At 42.0% G+C, this 14,003-nt stretch overlaps 1 protein-coding gene across 4 annotated transcripts in view; it reads right to left on the minus strand.

The window, feature by feature from the left end:
• LOC110962839 (CD209 antigen-like protein E) overlaps positions 1–14,003 on the minus strand; it is a 46,529-nt gene that overhangs the window by 4,485 nt on the left and 28,041 nt on the right. Inside the window, exon 6 of one of the 4 annotated variants that reach the window (XM_051959243.1) lies at positions 5,447–5,638. The exons of 1 other annotated variant lie outside the window; for it this stretch is intronic. In XM_051959243.1, the coding sequence (XP_051815203.1) occupies positions 5,488–5,638 (151 nt within the window). In that variant the 3' untranslated portion in view covers positions 5,447–5,487. Of the gene's footprint in view, positions 1–4,126; positions 5,639–14,003 lie in introns of those variants that run through there. 2 more of the 4 variants (XM_051959244.1, XM_051959241.1) reach the window with 2 other exon arrangements.

Genomic DNA, 14,003 nt, shown 5'->3' on the forward strand with positions numbered 1-14,003 from the left:
TCAGTTCTGCTACCTCCAGCTCTGCCTCCTGTCTTTTCCTCAGGGACACTGTCTCCAGACCAAACAACATGGCTGGTCTCACCACAGTTTTGTAAAACTTTCCTTTCATTTTAGCTGAAACTCTTCTATCACACATCACACCTGACACTTTTCTCCAGCCGTTCCAGCCTGCCTGTACACGCTTCTTCACCTCTTTTCCACACTCTCCATTGCTCTGGACTGTTGAACCTAAGTACTTAAAATCCTCCACCTTCGTGATCTCTTCTCCCTGTAGCCTCACTCTTCCACTTGGGTCCCTCTCATTCACACACAGATACTCTGTCTTGCTGCGGCTAACCTTCATTCCTCTCCTTTCCAGGGCAAACCTCCACGCCTCTAGCTTCTCCTCCACCTGTTCCCTGCTCTCACTACAGATCACAATGTCATCTGCAAACATCATAGTCCATGGAGACTCCTGTCTAACCTCGTCTGTCATCCTGTCCATCACCATAGCAAACAAGAAGGGGCTCAGAGCTGATCCCTGATGTAGTCCCACCTCCACCTTGAACTCCTCTGTTACTCCTACAGCACACCTCACCACTGTCTTACAGTCCTCATACATGTCCTGCACCACTCTAACATACTTCTCTGTCACTCCAGACTTCCTCATACAAAACCACAGTTCCTCTCTGGGCACCCTGTCATAAGCTTTCTCCAGATCTACAAAGACACAATGCAGCTCCTTCTGACCTTCTCTGTACTTCTCTATTAACATCCTCAAACTGAAAAGGTGCATTTTATTTGTTTGTGCTCTTTAATTCACACCTTAAAACCAGTTACAAATCTAAGACCCTTCACAAACACCAGATACGACAGAATCCCAACAGGATCAATCATGAAGATGTCAGGAGGCCACAGAAAGGATAGATGAAGCAGAGTGAGATCCACAGACACTAACCCAGCAACCTTCACTGACTCAGCGCCCGGAGGAACAAACTCTATTGAGTTTTGGTAGGTGCTGGTGTGGTGAGTCTGGCATGCATGAAAACCTCCACCAAAAGGAGGGAGCTGTCTCCTCCAGCCCAAGGAGGTCCACACCTCCTTGGGCACCTTTTCTCTTAGAACACTGTCTATGCCTCACCTTTCTGTCTGTCCTGTGTTTGTTTTATGTTTCACTTGGGTGTACACAGCCCTCAATGGCATAATGTAGGAAACAGCTTGAAATAAACATGATAGGTTAATTTGCCATGAGGACAGGTGATGGTCACAGTCAATAAGAAGAAAAAAAAATTGCACATGAAGCTTAAGCAATGACACCATGGTTGGTTGGTGTCATTTCTGAGCGGACTTGCAGACAAACAAAAAAGAAAAGAGAGAGAAAAAAAACATCCTCAAAGCAAATATTGCATCTGTTGTACTCTTTCTCGGCATGAAACCATACTGCTGCTCACAGATGTTCACCTCTGCCCTTAGTCTAGCTTCAACTACTCTTTCCCATAGCTTCATCGTGTGGCTCATCAGCTTTATTCCTCTGTAGTTGCCACAACTCTGCACATCTCCCTTGTTCTTAAAGATGGGTACCAGCACACTTCTCCTCCATTCCTCGGGCATCTTCTCACTATCTAAGATCCTGTTGAACAACCCAGTCAGAAACTCTATTGCTACTTCTCCGAGACACTTCCATACCTCCACATGTATATCATCAGGACCAAGTGCCTTTCCACTCTTCATCCTCTTCAATGCCCTCCTCACTCTATCCTTACTAATCTTTGCTACTTCCTGGTCCACAACAGTCACCTCTTCTACTCTTCGTTCTCTCTCATTTTCCTCATTCATCAACTCTTCAAAGTACTCTTTCCATCTTCCCATCACACTATTGGCACCTGTCAACACACTTCCATCCTTATCCTTTATCACCCTAACCTGCTGCACATCCTTCCCATCTCAGTCTTTCTGCCTTGCCAACCTATACAGATCAGTCTCTCCCTCCTTACTGTCCAACCTAGCATACAAGTCATCATAAGCCCCTTGTTTGGCCTTTGCCACCTCTACTTTCACCTTACGCTGCATCTCCCTGTACTCCTGTCTACTCTCTTCAGTCCTCAGTGTCCCACTTCTTCTTAGCTAACCTCTTTCTCTGGATCCACTCCTGTACCTCCTCATTTCACCACTAAGTCTCCTTATCTCCTTTCCTTCCAGATGACACACCAAGTACTCTCCAACCTGTCTCCCTCATCACATTTGCTGTAGTTGTCCAGTCATCTGGAAGCACCTCCTGACCATTCAAAGCCTGTCTCAACTCTTTCCTGAGAGTCATGCAACACTCTTCCTTTTTCAGCTTCCACCATTTGGTCCTCTGCTCTGCCTTTGCCCTCTTCATCTTCTTCACCACCAGGGTCATCCTACACACCACCATCCTATGCTGTCTGGCTGCACTCTCATCTACCACTACTTTGCAGTCACTGATCTCCTTCAGATCACACCGTCTACACAAGATGTAGTCTACCTGTGTGCTCCTACCTCCACTCTTATAGGTCACCCTATGTTCCTGCCTCTTCTGGAAGAAAGTATTTACTACAGCCATTTCCATCCTTTTTGCAAAGTCAACCACCATCTGTCCTTCTGCGTTCCTCTCCTGGATACCAAACCTGCCCATGACCTCCTCATCATCTCTGTTTCCTGCACCAACATGTCCATTGAAGTCTGCACCAATGACAACTCTCTCACTTCTAGGGATGCTCTGCATCACTTCATCAAGGTCCAACCAGAATTTCTGCTTCTCCTCAAGCTCACATCCTACCTGTGGAGCATACCCACTAACAACATTGAACATCACACCTTCGATTTCTAGCTTCAGGGTCATCACTCGATCTGGCACTCTTTTTACCTCCAGGACATTCCTAACAAACTCCTCCTTCAAGATAACTCCTACTCCATTTCTCTTCCTATGTACACCATGATAGAACAACTTGAACCCTGCTCCTAAACTTCGAGCTTTACTACCTTTCCACCTGGTCTCCTGGACACACAGTATGTCCACCTTCCTCCTCTGCATCATGTCAACCAGCTCTCTATCTTTCCTGTCATATTTCCAACATTCAAAGTCCCTACTCTCAGTCCTAGACTCTTGAAGTTCCTCTTTTCTCTCTTCCTACCAACACACCTTCCTCTCCTCCTTCTTCGACCAACAGTAGTCCATTTTCCACCGGCACACTGTAGGTCGACAGCACTGATGGCGGTCGTTGTTAACCCAAGCCTCGACCGATCTGGTATGGAAGTCATACATTTGATTCGCATGATTGATTTGGCCAAAGTTTTACGTCGGATGCCCTTCCTGACACAACCCTCTGTATTTATCCGGGCTTGGGACCGGCACAATAAGGCACTGGCTTGTGTCTAAATATTCTCACATTTTGTGTACATAAGCTCAATTAATCAGATTTCTATAGGGAACAAAAACCAAACTTGATTCATTCTACTGTTCTGACTTGAGTTATTGGCATCAAATTAATCTGAGCTCCTCTATTAAAGATTGACCTGAATTAAACCAGTTTAAATGTGGTGGGAGGCATGAAACCAAGGCTGACTTTACAGAACAAGTTAGTAATACCTGAACCCAAGTGCAACTGTGTTAAAACTGTAGTTTTACAGCATCATAGCGCAAACTAGCACCGCTGTAGCGAGTAAAAAGAGAAGTCTGCTTATCATATAGCGCCTTCATCAGAATATTTCCTGTTTATGTAAATAAAAAAAAAACATAAATTCTGCATCTGAGTCAGTATTTTTTTTCATTCCTGTGGAAATTTTCTGAAACAGTTCTGACAAGTGATTAAAAGAAAACTAGTATTTACAGTCACGGGGAAGGTAGGCGTCTTTTAGAGCAGAATAAGGTTCCTGAAAATCACAAATCTACATTAATGTTAAACCTGCTTCTCCAATAAAAAGATTAAAAGCAAGTTTATGTATTTGGTCTAAAAAGAAAGTATTGAGCAACACCTAATGATTCAGCAAGTACATGTCTGCATGTCCAAGAAAAGAAACTTATCATTTTCCAGTCAATAGGGAACAACTGCTGCTGAATTCTTAGTATTCCAAAATGTTTAAATTGTGTGTGAGAGCTCAGAAGAATCTGATTCTGAATTCCATGCAAAGCGCAGCACCAAAAGTTTTATTCTGCACATATTTAGGACGGTGAGTGTGATAAAGTTAACTCATGAGAACCAGACTCACAGAGGACACCAAGGACGATGAGTCCAAGCAGCAGGAAAACACTCAGCAGCCCCAAACAGAGAATAACTGAATGAAAACTCCTCTGAGAACTCCTTGGACCTTAACAAGGAAATAAACCAATTATCTGTACAGCAGTAAATGACAGATAATAATGTATATTCTATTTAGCCTCTTTGTCACTTCATTCTTACTTGTTTTATTCCTAGAACGTATTGGGTCGGCAGGTTTGGCAGGTTCCATATTGGCATAAATTTCCTCCATTGCTGGTCAGGATGCTGATTGTTCCTCAGATGATCAGTTCTGTAGCACAGACTGCAGTGAATGTGAAATGTGATCTTTTTCTGTTTCTTAAGTTCTGCGGAAGTCACAATTAGTTTCACAGATGATGAATATAGTTTGCAGAAGAACAATCAACCGCAGAAACTTTTTGTTTGTTCTGTGGCTGTTTGCATCATAGTTCTCTAACAGCTGTTTTGATCAAGGTGTCTGTATAGCTGCTTATTTGAAGAATATTTTAATTGACTATTGACTTAAAATCACCTCCAAACAAGAGTAAATGATCAGCTACATTAACAGTACATCCTCATATGGTCCAAATCTCATGTTTCTGCCTCCAAGTGACTCAGATCATCCGTCTATCCATTATTTATACACCACTTTAACTTTGTTTAAACCTGACTTACAGTCTACAAAACCAAATCAGATTTTTTTGTTAAATATCAGATCTGGACATCTTGCAAGACAGTCTGATGTCTTCAGTCTGTGAATGTCTCACTTCTCACAGGTAAAAAAAATGAACACAGAACAGCAACAGGGTTCAACTGAAAGATTAAAAGTTTTACATGTGTTTAATGCAAAGCTTCTATTCAAACCAAACCTCAAAATATTACTGTAATAATCTTATAATAAACTTATAATAGCGTCAGTCCTAGACCTTGGTGTTGACGCTGGTCACAACAGAATCACACACCAGAACAAAATAGTAGAAAACATTAACAGTCAGATCTATTATGTGCTCTGATTAACACACTGGTTTGTGATGGTCACAGTACAAATACAGTTCATCCAAGTACTAATGACATTTTGCTACAACATTTTTTGTTTAAATACTCAATGATCCGCTTTCAGCAAATTTGTTTAGGTTTTAATTTTAAGGCTGTGTGTGAATGACAGCAGTTCTGGAAATACTTCATATAAAAGCCTGAAGTTCTCACAGTTATTTCTTTAGATATCTGACCTTCAAATACACATGATCCTCAAACAAATAATGCTGCAACATTATGGTTGTTTTTCACAGATCCACTGCAGAGACGATGTACATGACAGATCATTCCAACGAGTGTTTTCAATCGTTCTGATAGTTGCACAGTCTTCTTCACCCCATCGATCACTTCCACCACCATTGTCAGGCTGGTTTGTGTTCCAGTAGCTGCCAGGTCAGTAAACAACAGAATTATTAGACTGTTTATCTTTGACAAAAGAATCAAAACAGAAACACATATACAAGTAAGAACCAGTGGTTTTAATGAGAATATGACATTTTTTTGTGTTCCATCATTTTTATGGCGACAATGACTATGTATGTTAAAAAATCTACTTTGGATGATCAATCCACTGAGAATTCTGATCCAACACTGCAGATCTGTCCAGCATTTTAACATCTTTCAATCTCTCTGAAAACTCACAATGGATGCTTCTGTTGGATCGGTGTCTGGTGGATGTGTGATGTGTAGTCGGTTGGAAATGCCATATTTAAAGCTTTTTTATTTGAGCAGACACCCCTCTAATTTTTGTTCTTAACTGAACTGCTTAACAGTATGTTGAGGTCATGAGGTCAATTCCACCGTTTCGCCAGCAGGTGGTGATCTGGTTCCGTTGTGGATAGAGTGCCTATATAATGAGAGTGGCGACATGACGGGTCCAAAAAAATTTGGTCACGTGATCTATAGGAGCCATTTTGTTTCCAATTCCTGAACGCCGGTTATGCCTGTTAACGTTGTTTACAACGCAGAGAGTAATTCTAGGTCTTTTTTGGTTTCATACACACCTGAAAAATGACGGGCTGTTGTGCCTTTGGGTACACAAATCGATTGGAGAAGAGATTACACATGTTTAGATTTCCCAGGAGTAGTGAAAGAATGAAACTGTGGAAAATAAAGTCCGGAGAGTGGGATGGAAAACCGACTTCATCATGATTTTTGTGCCAGGTTAGTCCCATGTATGTACTTTCATGTTATGAATGTATGGTGAATGACAGATAGAAAAGTTTGATGTGATTTTAGGCAGTTTGTGGTTATTTTGACTTTGACCATTTTCATGCATGGAGATGCATGAAATACGGGCCGCTGAAGTTTAACGGGATACCCCGTTAAACTTCAGCGGCCCATCTGAGCTTCGACAACAGCCTCCCTGTTCATTCACATGATTTCCAATTCAACAAACAGCTGACGTTTTCTGTTCCCTATTTACTGTTTTCCGTCCAACCTGCAGTCCACTTATCAGCCTCATATGACCCGAACAGTCTCCGTGTTGTTCACCTGTTTCTGGGCTGTTAGCCGCCGTTAGCATGAGGATGCTGTTAGCCGTATGCTTAACAGCTGCAGCACCGTACAGGCGGACGGGAAAACGTATTTTACTAAATTGACCGAAGCTGCAAACTCGATGAATAGAAACAATTATACACCCATGGAAAGCTTAGATTCTCATGAATCTGCCGGTATAAACCACTTTTCAGATGTGATTACCACAGCGGATAATATAACACATTTGTCCAACAAACAGCAAATAATGTAAACAGCCCAACTCACCTTGAAGGCTCAAAACTAGTCCAGATGAAAATATTTCCACTAAAAACGGCCATAAATCCAACCTTGGACATCCAGCACAAAACAAGCCAGTAATGATTTTGTCCAAGACATGTCTTGAATCAGTAAACAATCCATAGTTTTCGTGAATGTGCACCTCGCGCTGCGGGTCCCATATTGAGTGAATGGAAACAAAATGGCGTCAAATCCCCAGTTGTTGCCACTCTCATTATATAGGCACTCTAGTTGTGGATAGAGTGCCTGTATATCAGAGAGGCGACATGACGGGTCAAAAATTTTTGGTCACGTGATCTATGGGCGCCATTTTGTTTCTATTCATGAACGCCTGGTTTTCCTGTTAACGTTGTTTACACCACAGAGAGTAATTCTGTCCTTTAATCGCTTCCTAAATACCCTGAAAAATGACGGGCTGTTTGTGCCTTTGGGTGCACAAAATCGATTGGAAAAGGGATTCCCACATGTTTAATTTCCCAGTAATAGAGAACGAAGGAAACTGAGGGAAAATAAAGTCCGGAGAGTGGGATGGTAACCGACTTCATACCTCGTTTTTGTGCAGGTTAGTCCCATGTATGTACTTTCATGTTATGATTTATTGGTGAATGACAGATAGAAAGTTTGTTGTGATTTTAGGCAGATGTGGATGTTAATATTGATGCTATGCTAAAGTGAAGACTTACCGCAGAGTCAGAGGAGTTCCATCCACCACATCCAGGTCCCTTCTGTTGGATGTCATTCAAACCCAATCCAAGTTGGTTTGTTGGTGAACGTAGAGAGAAACGTCTGTTCAATGTGAAGAATATTTATGAACACATCATAAAAAAACTGCTAATCAAAACTACCAATTTAAAATCAGCTGCAAGCAATGATAAGGGGACCAATCACCTCAGCAGGGTCTATTTGCCATGGCAGCCGAACATATTAAAAGCGTTCCTGTAAACATCGATAGAAAAAATACATTTCTCCTTGTTGGAGTGTTGCTGTGGTCTTGTTGCAAGGTTGGAGTTGCTTTGATGGATGAACAAAGTTTTGCAATCAAAAATCGAGGCCAAGTTTTGTCAGGATTGACTAAAGATCAGCAGGGCCAATGGTGGTGAAGATGGGAAAGAACTGTGGCTGGTCAAAAAACTGTCAATAGGGCGGCCGCCGAGGCACGACGAGAAGCCGAGAGAGCGGAACGCGCGCTCACGTCCCGACCCCCCACGACTTCCGCGTTCAAGCCGCACGTCAGGATGGCTGAGTGCGGGCCCGGGGAAGAAGAGGAGCGAGAGACCGAGTGCCTACGTCGCCGCCGCTCTCCAGACGGCTGCTACCGGTGCCATTGGCCTAGTCACTTCGCACGAGACTGCCCGGCGCCCGCACCAAGAAGCCGAGCTCTGGGAAACGAGAGAAGAGTGGCGCTGTGAAGGAACCGCCACTCCAGAACCCCCTGGCTGGCTGCCAGCGGCTGGGGAGATGTTCCGGCAGCTGGGGAGATGCTCCGGCTGCCAGAGCATCTCTCCTGCTAGCGGCTGCTGCCTGTGGCGGCCCACCGTTTCGTCAAGGGGCGGCGGGCGGCGGGGCGGCAGCCGGCCGCCAGCAGCCGGCCACCGGCCGCCAGCTGCCAGAGCATCTCTCCTGCTAGCAGCTGCTGCCTGTGGTGGCCCACCGTTTAGTCAAGGGGTGGCGGGTTCTTGGTGTGTGGAGCTGTTGGGGATTACGGGAGCGAACTCTCCGCTGGCTGGCTCTTTTCCTCTGGGGTTTGCTCCCAAGAGGCGGCTCAGTCCCTCGGTGACAGCTTGTTGGAGCTCCTTCATTTCTTCCTCCATCTACAGTCAGGCGAGCGCCATCCCACTTCTGACACCAATGTAGCACTGAGCGCGTCCTCTCCCAGAGAGGGGAGGGGGAGTGGGCGCGGACAGATGCGTTTATTTGCATACCTGGAAGCAGGCCCAGAAACAGCCTGTTCTGAGCAGGGCTGGTGAGAGTGAATTTTTCGACCGCTGAAACCTCCAACAAAGGATGATTTTGGGGCGAACAAACTTAAATACTGTGTTTTTGGGCTTCTGAGACCTATATGATGTGACTGAAAAATAGCATAATATGGGACCTTTAAAACAAATTCTGTACCTGTTCTTCAGCGCTGTTTATCACCACCAGATCTGCTCCTTTGCTTCTGCAGTCTTCCCTGCCTTTGGTCCAGGAACCAGACGCTTGAGAGAGGAGATAACAGGAACTACTGAACATCTTCCATCCTGCAGGACACGTTTTCTCTGGAAGAAATATCAAATGATGCTCATTACTGATCAATATGTGAATGTATTTATGAAGTTATTTTAGAACAAGTCAGTGTTTTCAGCAGTTACCCCTAAAGGCCCTACAACAATGTCTAAGTTAGACTTGGATCTAAACAGTAACTTTTCTTCAGTCCATGCAGTGATTTTATTTGCTAGAAGACAAATTACGGGTGAAATAAGTAGTCTACATCATGACTGAACATTTCTACCTTGAAACTACAGAGTAATGATGACAGTCTCAAAACATGGCTTCAGACTTCCGCTATTTCATGCGTGACCAACCCATGAACCCAGTCCTGTTCTACAGGAAACAGCTGTGTAGAATTGCACATACACATGTGGACAAAATTGTTGATACCCCTCGATTAATGAAAGAAAAACTCAGTGGTCACAGAAATAATTTGAATCTGACACAAATAATACTAAATACAAAAATTCTGTATAAATTAACCAATGAAAATCAGACATTGCTTTTGAACCGTGATTTAACAAAATTATTTTAAAAAATAAACTCATTGAACAGACCTGGACAAAAATGATGGTTCCCTAACCTTAATATTTTGTTGCACACCTTTTGAGGCAATCACTGCAATCAAACGATTTCTGTACCTGTCAATGTCCACGTGTGCAGATTATTTTAGGGCAGTCAGAGGTTAAATTCATTTAATGAAAGATTGCAGAGCATGCAGAGATTAATTTTTTGGGGTTTAAATAGTGACGAGAGAGGCACTTGAAGGGTTTTTATCTTATTTGCTAATTTCTTATTTTTAATTCTTCTACTCCTTTCGTGGTCATCTCATGACTGGAGAGTAACAGGTAGACATTTCTATCTTCTATCAGGCAGGGAAGGACTCACTCTGTTTGGACAAAGTCTGAAGTCTGTCCCGTTCTTTGGTCATTTCAGTGAGGCTGGCATTCAGTCGGTCTTTCTCTTCTGTCATGGTGGAAAGTTGGTCATTGCTGGCCTTCAGACGCTCAGTCAGGTTTTCCTTGATGGCGGATAAAACTGCAGCCGAGTCACGGTCTGAAATATCAAGGTACATGTTTCAGAAACACTAAAGTCCTGATAAATGATACGTCAACTGAGCAGCCTTGGCGGAGTACTTCGCTCTCTGAGTGCTTTTCTCGTCTTGCAACGATTTATGAAGGTTCTACTCAGTTGGTTAAGTATGAACCTAAATGAATCTGATTTGAATGCTGGGTGTCTTGCTCACTGAATTTCTGGCTATAAAACACACTAAGAAAATCTTAATAACAGATGGAAGGATTTTGCCTTTTCCAGACCTCTGAATCTATGAACTTTATAATCTAAGTGGAGAGCAACAGGTAGACATTTCTATCTTCTATCAGGCAGGGAAGGACTCACTCTGTTTGGACAAACTCTGAAGTCTGTCCCGTTCTTTGGTCATTTCAGTGAGGCTGGCATTCAGTCGGTCTCTCTCTTCTGTCATGGAGGAAAGTTGATCATTGCTGGTCTGCAGACGCTCAGTCAGGTTTTGTTTGATGGAGGATAAAACTGCAGCCGAGTCACGGTCTGAAATATCAAGGTACATGTTTCAGAAACACCAGAGTCCTGATGCTTTGTATTAATCCTGTCTCTCAACTTCAGTCCTAAATCGAATTATTCTTACATTTTGTGGAACTAAGCTCAGTGAATCTGATTTCTGTAGAGAACAGAAACAAAACTTGATTCATTCTACTGTTCTGACCTGAGTTCCTTCCATAAAATTCGTCTTAGCTGCTGTAACATTATTCAAGACTGACATGAATTAAATCAGTTTAAATGTGGTGGGGGACTTGAACATAAGGCTGACTTTATAGAACAAGTTAAAAGTACCTGAACCCAAGTGCAACTGTGTTAAAACTGTAGTTTTACAGCATCATAGCACAAACTAGCGCAGCTGTAATGGGTAAAAACAGAAGTCCGCTTATCATATAGCGCCCTCATAAGAATGTTTCCTGTTTATAATTTTAAAAGAAAATCTAAAACCTGCATCTGAATCAGTACTTTTAATTCCTGTGGCAAAAAGAAAAGAAGTATTTAAGAAGACAGTCACAGGGAAGGCAAGCATTTTTCAGAGGAGAATAAGATTCCTGAAAATCACACATTTGCATTCACGTTTAACCTGCCTTTCTAGAAAAAGATTAAAAGCTATTTTGTGTGTTTGGGTTTTAAAAAGAAAGTACTGAGCAACACCTAATGATACAGCAAGTACGTGTCCGTATGTCCTAGAAAAGAAACTTTCATGAGCAGCCTTGGCGGAGTACTGTGTTCTCTGAGTGCTTTTCTAGCATAGCAATGATTTATGAAAGTTCTACTCAATCAGTTAAGTATGAACCTAAAAGAATCTGATTTTGATGCTGGGTGTTTTGCTCACTGAATTTCTGGCTATAAAACACACAATAAGAAAATCTTAATAACAGATGGAAGGATTTTGCTTTTTCCAGACCTCTGAATCTATGAACTTTATAATCTAAGTGGAGAGTAACAGGTAGACATTTCTATCTTCTATCAGGCAGGGAAGGACTCACTCTGTTTGGACAAACTCTGAAGTCTGTCCCGTTCTTTGGTCATTTCAGTGAGGCTGGCATTCAGTCGGTCTCTCTCTTCTGTCATGGAGAGAAGTTGATCATTGCTGGCCTGCAGACGCTCAGTCAGGTTTTCCTTGATGGAGGATAAATCTGCAGCCGAATCACGGTCTGAAATATCAAAGTACATGTTTCAGAAACACCAGAGTCCTGATGCTTTGTATTAATCCTGTCTCAACTTCAGTCCTAAATCGAATTATTCTTACATTTTGTGGAACTAAGCACAGTGAATCTGATTTCTGTAGAGAACAGAAACAAAACTTGATTCATTCTACTGTTCTGACCTGAGTTCCTTCCATAAAATTCGGCTTAGCTGCTCTAGCATGATTCAAGAATGACATGAATTAAATCAGTTTAAATGAGGTGGGGGACTTGAACCCAAGGCTGACTTTACAGAACAAGTTAAAAGTACCTGAACCCAAGTGCAACTGTGTTAAAACTGTAGTTTTACAGCATCATAGCACAAACTAGCGCAGCTGTAATGGGTAAAAAGAGAAGTCCGCTTATCATATAGCGCCCTCATAAGAAGATTTCCTGTTTATAATTTTAAAAAAAATCTGAAACCTGCATCTGAATCAGTACTTTTAATTCCTGTGGCAAAAAGAAAAGAAAAGAAGTATTTAAGAAGACAGTCACAGGGAAGGCAAGCATTTTTCAGAGGAGAATAAGATTCCTGAAAATCACACATTTGCATTCACGTTTAACCTGCCTTTTCTAGAAAAAGATTAAAAGCTATTTTGTGTCTTTGGGTTTTAAAAAGAAAGTACTGAGCAACACCTAATGATACAGCAAGAACGTGTCCGTATGTCCTAGAAAAGAAACTTTCATGAGCAGCCTGACGGAGTACTTGGGAACAACTGCTGCTGAATTCTTAGTATCCCAAATGTTTAATTGTGTGTGAGAGCTCAGAAGAATCTGATTCTGAATTCCATTCAAAACACGGCACCAAAAGTTTTTCCTCTGCAACATATCTAGACCAGGTGAGTGTTATAAAGTTAATCATTAGACCAGACTCACAGTGGACACCGAGGACGATGAGTCCAACCAGCAGGAAAAACACTCAGCAGCCCCAAACAGAGAATAACTGAATGAAAACTCCTCTGAGAACTCCTCGGACCTTAATGTAGAAATAAACCATTTATTCTGTACAGCAAGTAAATGACAGATAATAATGGATAATCTATTTAGCCTCTTTGTCACTTCATTCTTACCTGTTTGATCCCTGGAATGTTTTGTGACAGCAGGTTCTACAAGTTCCATTTTGTCATAAATTTTCTCCATTGCTGGTCAGGATGCTGATTGTTTCCTCAGATGATCAGGTCTGTAGCTCTGACTGCACTGAATGTGAAATGTGAGCGTTTTTCAATTTCTTAAGTTTTGAGAAGTCACAAGTTTCAGAGGTGATTAATATAGTTTGCACAAGGACAATCCAACCGCAGAAACTGGGTTTTTTGTTTGTTCTGTGGCTGTTTGCGTCATAAGTTCTCTAACAGCTGTTTTGATCAAGATGTCTGTATAGCTGCTTATTGGAGAATATTTTAATTGACTATTGACTTAAAATCACCTCCAAACAAGAGTAAATGATCAGCTACATTAACAGTACAATCCTCATATGGTCCAAATCTCATGTTTCTGCCTCCAAGGGACTCAGATCATCCGTCTATCCATTATTATACACCACTTTAACTTTGTTTAAACCTGACTTACAGTCTGTAAAACCAATCAGATTTTATTTTAAATATCAGATCTGGACATCTTGCAAGACAGTCTGATGTCTTCAGTCTGTGAATGTCTCAACTTCTCACAGGTAAAAAAATGAACACAAGAAACAGCAACAGGGTTCAACTGAAAGATTAAAAGTTTTACATGTGTTTAATGCAAAGCTTCTATTCAAACCAAACCTCAAAATATTACTTTAATATCTTATAATAAACTTATAATATGCATCAGTCCTACACACCACAGCTTTGGTTCTTCAATGGAAGACGGACAAGCGGTCTGGGTGTATTAGACCTTGGTGTTGGACGCTGGTCACAACAGAATCACACACCAGAACAAAATAGTAGAAAACATTAACAGTCAGATCTATTATGTGCTCTGATTAACA

Source organism: Acanthochromis polyacanthus, chromosome 14 (assembly GCF_021347895.1).
Source record: "Acanthochromis polyacanthus isolate Apoly-LR-REF ecotype Palm Island chromosome 14, KAUST_Apoly_ChrSc, whole genome shotgun sequence".
Taxonomy (NCBI): domain Eukaryota; kingdom Metazoa; phylum Chordata; class Actinopteri; family Pomacentridae; genus Acanthochromis; species Acanthochromis polyacanthus.